The 9,153-nt window shown below is 46.0% G+C and overlaps 1 protein-coding gene across 1 annotated transcript in view; it reads left to right on the forward strand.

Moving 5' to 3' along the window:
* The window catches only part of SH3KBP1 (SH3 domain containing kinase binding protein 1), a 370,819-nt gene that overhangs the window by 329,336 nt on the left and 32,330 nt on the right, over nt 1-9,153 (forward strand). The window contains exon 13 of the mRNA XM_042782665.1: nt 4,199-4,284. Within this exon, the coding sequence (XP_042638599.1) occupies nt 4,199-4,284 (86 nt within the window). The remainder of the gene's footprint in view (nt 1-4,198; nt 4,285-9,153) is intronic.

Below are 9,153 nucleotides of genomic sequence, written 5' to 3' on the forward strand. Positions count from 1 at the left end.
GATGATTAAAAGAAAACTTGGGAGGCAGGCACCTCACCTTTCACTTTGGGGGTACCGTTAGGGCTGAAAGGATAGAGAATATGAGCTGACTGAACTGCATGAGTCTCTAGTCTTAATTGTTCCAAGTGAACTCTGCAGGGGAGAAGGCATTCCCTATAGCCTCAATTACTATGACATTTTGGACCATTTCTGTCCCATCTTTTTTCCTATGTATGATTTTGCTCATTTTCATTGGTTTTATGTATGTATGGTCACACTGTACAGCATACAACTTTGTCTTTTGGGGAAAAATATATTTATTATACAAATACCATGATGCATTTCCATTTCAGAAGATGTGGCAAATGCTCATTAACATCACAGGTGTGTTCCAAGCTCCTTCCAGGTACCAGGCATTGAACTGGGGCTGGACATCACTTACCCCACTGCCTGGGACAAACTGCTGCAAATACTCTTCTAGTCTCAAAAAACAGTCCCTCCTCCTCGTATGTCAGGGTGGTTCATCGTTGTATCTGCAGCACTGTGCATGTGGTTTTTAACCAGCTGCTGTCCCTTAGCATTGCAACACAAGCATTTCTCCTTGTTATAAACCATTTGTGAATATCACTGGCATGGCTGTGTAAAAGTCTATCACGTATCAAAATCTATTCAACTGTTCCTATGTATAAAAGATCCCAGTTCAATTCCATTTCCCTTTATTATAAATAACCCTGTGGTAAACATATTGACTCATAGACTCTCTGAATTGGTTCAAGGCATGTGAACATTTTCAATGCTGTTGATATATACCCTGTTTTTTAAAATTACAGATTTCTCCCCTGTGTCATTTCACAAAGGCTGTGAGGTAACGTTCAAAAATGCATATGAAAGAATAAAATAGTTGAGGGTGGCAATAAAGGGAAATTAAAGGTAGAACAGGAAGGAGCCCAATGGTACACTCTGTTGGAGTCTTCTCCACTCCCAGGAGATAGGCCTCACGTTGGACTGGAAGTTTCCAGCTGTCAAAGAGGGAAACTTCCCCTCCAAGACTCAGAGGGACCAACACACACAAATGAAGCAGATGCTCGGGGCAGTCGAGTCCGGAGCCAGAAATCCAGCCCGGTGCTTTTTAGTCAGTTCCATCTCATGGCACCCCCACGTTTGTCAGAGTGGAGCGGTACTCCATAGGATTGTCAGTGACAATCCGGCAGATTGGTAAGTCTTTCTTTGAAGGCATCTCTGGGTGGACTTGAACTAGCAACCTTTCAGTTACCAGCCAAGCATGAGCAGAGCTTCTCTGCACCCCCCAACACCCCATGTGATTTCCTCCCCAGCTGCCCACAGAGGTGTCACTTTAATCCACCCTTTCCCTCCGCAAAAAAAAAAAATGCCCATTGGAATTGTGGATTTTCTCTGCCTTAGTGGCCTCTCTCCCCAGGCAAAACATGTATTCTCCTAAGTGTGGGTCCCTAGCAACATTCCACAAAGCACAGAACTATCTGGCTGTGAGTGTAACTCAAGTCCCATTTATTAGTTTTCAGGACACTGCCACAAAATCATTCAGGCTCATGGCTGTCCACTTATGATATTAAGGGCCCTTATGAATGTATTTCTTTACATCCAGGAAAAGGAATACTTTTTAAAATGAAACTGCTTTCCTGCAATAATACTGCATTTCTAAAATGCTCCATTCAGAAGTTTACGTTCAAATTAGTGGATGGCGGGGGCCTGACAAGAAAATGTTTTAAAATACATTCTCTAAAGTCTGCCTCTCCTGTTGGCTCAGAATCCATCTGAGGAAGCAGCCTTGTAGGGCAAGGGGATGTCAAGGGGAGCTGCATGGGATGCCCAGCCTGGGATGCACCAGGCCCTACAACCTTGGGAGCTGGGGGCAGACAGGAAGTAAAGGCTCTGCTGCAAAATTCCAGCTGCTGCTGCTCCTTTCCAAGTCCAGTTGCCATCAGCTGCTGTCAAAGTTGGCCTCCACCTCATGGCCACACCATGAACAATGTAAGGAAGCGCTGCCCAGTCCTGCACCCTCCCCATGATGACTGTGATCCACAGGGTTTTGCTTTTCCATTTGGCTGATTTTTGGAAGTAGATCTCCAGACCTTGCTTCTCAGTCCGTTTAGTCTAGAAAACCCACTGAGATCTCTTCAGCACACGGCAACACGCAAGCCTCCACTGACCGATAGGCCATCGCACTGGTCCAGTCCGCATCCAGTGATGGAATGGCACAGGATCAAGCAGCATTTCTTTACATTGCACGTGGAGTGATCCATAAGATTTTTGTTGACCAATTTTCAAAAGTAGGTCCCCAGGCCTTTCTTCCTAGTCCATCTTTATTGGGAAGCTCCCCTGAAATCTGTTCAGCAACACGCATACCTTTATTGACACGCAAGCAGTGGTGAGGTGCATTGGCTGGGAATCCAACCCGGGTATCTTGTGGGCGAGGTGAGAATTCCGCCACTGAGCCACCACTGCTCCCTCTACTCCGTGCTTGACCTGAGCTTTTATTTCCACCTAGCTCTTAAAGCCCAGCGAGTCTTGTGATACACACACACACAGCGGTCTTAGAGCTGTACGTTCTCTCGGTGGGGGCCGAGCAGCTCAGCCCCACCCTGGTTCACCTCTGCTCGAGGCTGACAGTCATTGTGGTTTAGGACTTGAGGGAGGCTTCCCTCCTTCCTCTGGTCCTTCTCCACCATCACAAGGGTATGTGTGTCCTGCTGAGTGCCACTGCCACCACCCCTTCTCGAGTGAAAAACCCAGGAGTCAGCCTTATTAGTGCCCTCTTTCATGGTCTACCCTCCCTTATTTCCAAGTTTATAGGGCTCTGGCTTCAACTTTCCTTCTGCCTCTCTTACCCACAGGGAAAACCAAGCCCCGCTGCCTGGTATATTTGGCCCTGCGCTCTCTGACCCTTGCCAGCCTTCTCTGACTGCCCTCTGGGTACCTCAGGGTATCTAGGGCCCCTGGTCACACTGGGTACTCTCACCCACATTAGGGTCCTTGCACCATCGTGCCTATTAGTGACATGTCCTTTTCTTCCAATGCTCAACTTTAATGCTACATCTTCTGTGTGCCCCCCCCACACACACACACACATGCAGGTCACCCCTACACTAACCTAGTCCTTTCCTCCCAGGGTTCTTTGACATACCTTGATCACATGCAGCCTTCCCTGGGTGGACTTGCAGCTGTTTGTCTGCCTCTCATTTAGACTGTGAGCCTCTCCAGAGTAGGTGCCATCTGGCTTGACCCTCCCAAAACCCCCAGTATAATAGATACTTGGCAAATGCTTGTTGAATAAAGCTAAGTTATCCATTGTGCAGGTCACCTTCAGACCTGGTGACTGCCAGCTGTGAGATGTGCTACTTCTGTTGCTCTGTGGGGAAAAACCACTAAGCTTCACCCTCTCATTGCATAGGCAAGGAGTTTTTCCTGTTTCACTGCCATTGGAGCCCTTGGTCATCTTGTTTGGGGTCCACCCTCCCCTAACAAGTCATAAGAGCTGTCTGAGAGGAATGTCAAGGAGCCTTGTGGTCATGCCCGAGTGGGCTGGGCTGCTTTTGTCATTGTGGAGGCTGGTCTCCATCCCACAGGGCGGTTCCTAGACCAGATATGTAGGGAAGCCACTCGGGTCCTGATGGGCACGTGGGCACCCACCCAGAAGCCGGCTAATTTTATAGGCCTCCGCCCCTCTGCCAGCTTTTGGGCTGCCAGAGTTCAACTCGACACCTTACGCCCGTCAACAGTGTGGCCCATGCCTCAGCCTCAGGCCAGAATACTTCTCTCAAGGTTGAAAGTGGCTGACCTTTGACAAGCACCATTGGCTAAATTCCTGGGCCCTTAAAAGGGCAGCTCCCAGTTGTCATTTGCCAGTTCTTATTTGGTGATGAGGCAGGAGCAGGCCCGACCTCGCACTGTGTGTACCCAGCAGGAGGCTTTGTGGCTGAAGGTGCTTTGGGGAACAGCCGTTATTAAAATAGCTGCCTTTGAAAATGTGTGCTGGAGAGGGGGCCTGCAGCCTGTTGGCCAGTTTGCATCCGGGCCTGTGTGGTTAGCCAGCTTGTTGGCTCCCTCTGCTCCCTGGCAGGCAACAGTGCCACCTGCCCCTTGCACAGCACACTCCTTAATGTGTGTGCCATCAGAAAGCAGACAAAATGACTAGGACACACTTCAGTGATTAAATGATGGACTTGTTCTTTTAACATAGGGGTGACGGTCCAAAGATCGACTTGGTGGGCAGTGCAATTTCTGGCATCCTGGACAAGGATCTCTCAGACCGCAGCAATGACATCGGTAAGTAGAGGACAGTGTTGCCACTTCTCTTTTGCTAAGTTATCAAAGAATTGCAGAAGCCTGGCTTGCCCCTTCAGCAGCATGATGAGAGATGACGCAACTGTTTAAATGCAAGGTTAATGGTCTTCAGTTGGTTTTATGTGCTGCAGCTTTATAAAGGGGGGAAGTAAAGGTGGTTTGCACATTAAAACAAAATGCCAGGGAGTTTTCCTCTCCTCGGCCTTAGAAGAAATTCCTTGCAAAGTCTAAAGGTAAAGAAATGATGAGTGACCCTTTTCTGTAAAAGTGGGCGTTAGCACTTAGGTTCATGTTTTCCAGTGATTTATGTATTTAGTTTAAAAGGTTAAATGAGTCACATTGCAGAATGTCAGAGTTCATTGTCAACAGGGCATTAAGTGTTTTGAATTTGAGTTAAAATGAGCTTTGGGATGGTAGTTGCTATTCCATTCAGAAAATGAGTTCCTATTCCCAAGGTGAAGTCATCCTGTATGATAGATAAATGGAAGAGAGCTAAAGCCTGTCTAAGTAAACAAGTCTGGGGTCCTTTGGGTGGCAGGTGGGAGTGGGTATGAGGCTGCATGTGTGCTGACTGAGGTGGACATTGTACCTGCTGGTGATCTGACTTGGGTGACAGCCCTTTTAGGAAATTCAGATTCAGGATTCAGATTCAAGTTCAAGTTCAGATTTTGTTTTTAGCTGTGTATCTTTCATTTGTACCTATGATGGTCATGAGTTAACATCCTCTCATATAGGAGCTCTGTTGGCCTAGTGCCTAAGGCATTTGAATGCTAACCAGAAGGCTGGTGGTTCAAACCCACCAGCCACTCCTCAGAAAGAAGGTTGGGCAATCTTCTTCTGTAGTGACACCTCCTCGGAAACCCAAGGAGGGGTCGCTATGAGTCGGGTCCGATTTGACGGCACGTAACAACAGCAACAACATAGAGGGCTACATTTTTAAATCTTCCCCCCTTTTTTTCTACTAAACTTTTTATTTTGAGATGATTGTAGATTGAGGTCCCCTGTACCCTTTACTCAGCTTCCCCTAAGGATAGAATTTTGCAAAACTGTAGTATGCTCCATCACCACCAGGATATCGACATTGATTTAATCCACCAATCTTTCTCAGATGTTCCCAGTTTCACTAGTACTCTAAGTGTGGTTGTGTGTAGTTTCATGCAGTTTGATCACAAGTGTAGTTTGTGAATCCACCACCACAGTCAAGATACAGAACATGTCCAGCACCTCCAGGATCTCTCATGTTGCTCTTCTGTAACCACATCCACCCACAGCCCCCTTCCTCACCTCAACCTCTGGAAACCACTGTCAGGGATTGAGAAGTGGCATCATCTTCATTGGCTACTCAATTCAGAAACAAATGCCCGACAGTTGCCAGGCCTTGTAAGAGGCACTGGAGAGCCCGACATGAGCTTTCTCCTCCTTTGGTGTCACTCCTGTGTTTTGGTGTTTCATTCTGAACCTGTTTGTCAGGTTGCTTCTTTGTAACCACCAACCTGCAATCTTTGGTCTGATCTTACAAAGGCTTGGGGTGGGATGTCCAGTTGCAACTATAGATACCAAAAGTAGTCGTCCTATTTCCAGAAACGGTTTCACATCCTCTGTCAACCTTTGAGAAGCCCAGTTAGGAAGTGCCACCAAGAACTTCTGAAAGCTTGGGCTGACACAATAATAACCAGCATGCTCATCCACTGGAGCTTATGACCTGATTCAGGGACAAGGAACAGTAGAGCCGTAGTTGGCTGTGAATAGAAAGGAATCATCATATTATTGATGTGGCAAATGTTTTGCCAGAATTAAAAACAATCACCAACATGAGGCTGAGTGAATTCTGGTTCTCCTACTGTGGTCTAGCATTTGGGTCCTTTGTGAGCCAGGGTGGCCAATGGGCGGAGTGTTGGTGAAGGTAATGTGAGTCTCACACAGGACGGGAGGGTTTTCCCCACCTGCAGAATAAGCAGGGCTGTGTGTCTTGCTTGTTAAGAGCATTGGCCTTTGACTTGCATTGGAAGAAACAATGATTGGCGGCAATGTAATAGACCAATAAACGCTTGAGTGTCTACTTTGTGCAAGAATGCATGGGTACAAAGAACCTCATACCCAGTCCCTACTCTTTAGGGCCTTTTGGTATGTTCAGGCCCCTGAGATGGCAAATGAAAAACGAGGTGTAAATAATCAATGAGTTTTTCTTGTTCTTGTTTTTAGCTGCCATTGAGTTAGCCCCCGACTCATGGTGACCTCATGCACAACAGAACAAAATGCTGCCTGGTCTTGTGCTAGCCCCATTATGGGTTGCAGATCAGACCATTGTGATGCAAAGGGTTTTCATTGGCTGAATTTTGAAAGTAGATCCAGTAGACCAGGCCTTTCTTCTTAGTCCATCTTGGTCTGCAAGCTCCTCTGAAAACCATTCAGCAGCCTAGCAATGCAAGCCTCCACTGACAGATGGGTAGTGGCTGTGCATAGATGCAGTGGCCAGGAATTGAACCCGAGTTTCCTGCATGGAAGGCAAGAATGCGATCACTGAACCACCGTTGCCCCTGTGGCAAATAAGTGGGAGAAGGAAAATACTGATCAGAGGAGGAGATGCTCCCTGGGGGCTGGGATATCAAAGAAGGGTTTGTGAAGGGGGCGGATTTATCTGTACCTTAAAGTTGAATTTGTTCACGTTTGGGAGTGGGGACTGGCCAGGGAAATCACATGAGAATGCTGCTAAGTGTGAGTAGATCATTAGCCTGGCTACAGTAGAAGGTGTGTGCTGGGATGGAGCGGGAGTCGACCTGGAAACGTAAGTAGGAACTGGATTGAGTTTGAGGTGGATGGATTTCTCATTTATTCTGTAGGAGTGGAAGCTGTTGATGATTGACACTGAAGTGACATGATCACGTCTGAAAACTCAGATAGTAACTGCGGGAGCTTTGTGAGGCCAATCAGATGAAGGAAAGATGGGTGTCAAAGAGTCTAGTTATTTTATGGTTTGAATAAGGGGCGGTAAGAGCCAGAATTAAGCTGGTCACAAAAGGATTGTGGAAGAAGAGATTTGGAAGCTGCAATACGCAAGAGAATTATTGCTAAGCCTCAGTAACAACTTGGATTTGAGGAGGGGGGAGAAGGAGAGGATGATTTGTTAGCTGTGAGGTTTTACGGTTAGGTGGCTGGAGAAAAAATGACTTGGGCTGAAATGACTGTGTTAGAAAGGCAATATACCAAATTGAGTGATCAACACGATAACACTAAGGATAAGGAAGACACAGAGAGGCGCACAAGAGTTACAGACAATAAAGATAAACCCTTTTACACACACAGTACTGCATTATCAGTGATAACAAACATTAATCTATGGGTGAATAGATGGGTAGACAGGCTGAATGATCAGGTATGTCTAGGCTAAAGGGAACATACCCATGACCGTATATAAGGTTGGCAGATGGTAGTTCTACATACATATTTGTATGTGCTATAAGAATGTGCATATAAATAGAACTAACAGGGAGCAAAGTTATGATAACTTCTTAGACACAGTCAACCACCCTGATGGAACAAGTTGTTGGACCTGTGGACTAGGGACCATGGTTGTAGGGGACATCAAGCTCAGTTAGTGTAACATACTATGTTCTACATCCTACTTTGGTGAGTAGCAACTTGGGGTCTTAAAAGCTTGCAAGTGGTCATCTAGATGCAACAATTGGTCTCTCCTCTTCCAGAGCAAAGAAGAATGAAGGAAACCAAAGACACATGGAAACAATTAGTCTAATGGCTAGTGTATCATGCATACCTCAGCCTGTATGACCCTGAGACCAGAAGAACTAGATGGTGTCCAGCTACCACTGTCAACCACCCAGAAAGGGATCGGTGCATGAGATCCTGGATAGAGTAGGAGAACAATATGGAAAAAACTCAAAATCTTTTTAAAAAATAAATAAATAAATAATAAACCAAGCTTACTGGTCTGATAGAATCTGATGAAACCCTGAGTCTATTGCCCCTCATCACCCTTCAGGCCTGGAATTGAACTCACCCCCATGGCTTCCAGCCAAACAATAGACAGGCATATAGGGTGAAAATTTACATCAGTAGATACACTCCTGAGAATGATCAATCATGGGAGAACAGAAGGGCAGTATTAGCACAGGGAGATAGTTCAGGGGGCAGGAGTGCATGGGAGAGAAGGACTCAGGGAAGAGGTAACTACAGGGAGGAAGTGGGAAGAAAGGTGTTACGTTGTGGGGATTGCAGTCAGTGTCATGAAACAAAATGTGTATGAACTGCTGTATGGAAAATGAATTTGCCTCATAAACTTTCACCCAAATCACAATAAAATATTTTTTTAAAAAAAGAAAGAAATGGGCATGTCAGGAGAAGGAGCTGATCGGAGGGAATATTCGATGAATTAAGCACATTGACTTTGAGCTTCAGTCATGCATCCCCTGTCAATGCCAGATGGAGGCTGATGGTATAGGGCCAAGATTTGCGAGGCTGATAAGGATTGAAGGTAGAGATTAGAAGGTTCCTGGGAGCTGGTGAAGAGGACCCACCATTGGTGTCTGCAGACCTGGGTTTGATGGTGAATCAGCTGCTTCCTGGCTGGGTAATTTACCAGCCTGTAATTTACACAGACTCTCTGAACTCAGCTTCTTTATATGGAATAATGACAACTCTACCTACTTCCTCACATTGTCTTCCAGAAGTATGTCGAATCACACAGTGGACTGTAAAAAGATATAACTGCTTATTCTTTCTTTAGTTGTGGTTTGGGTAAAAGTTTACAGAGCAAATTAGTTTCCCATAAACAATTTATATACTTTTTTGTGACATTAGTTGCATTCCCTTCCATGGAACAGCATTCTTCTTCTT

Source organism: Orycteropus afer, unplaced genomic scaffold (assembly GCF_000298275.1).
Source record: "Orycteropus afer afer isolate SDZICR_OR568_19922 unplaced genomic scaffold, OryAfe1.0 scaffold00404, whole genome shotgun sequence".
Classification (NCBI taxonomy): domain Eukaryota; kingdom Metazoa; phylum Chordata; class Mammalia; order Tubulidentata; family Orycteropodidae; genus Orycteropus; species Orycteropus afer.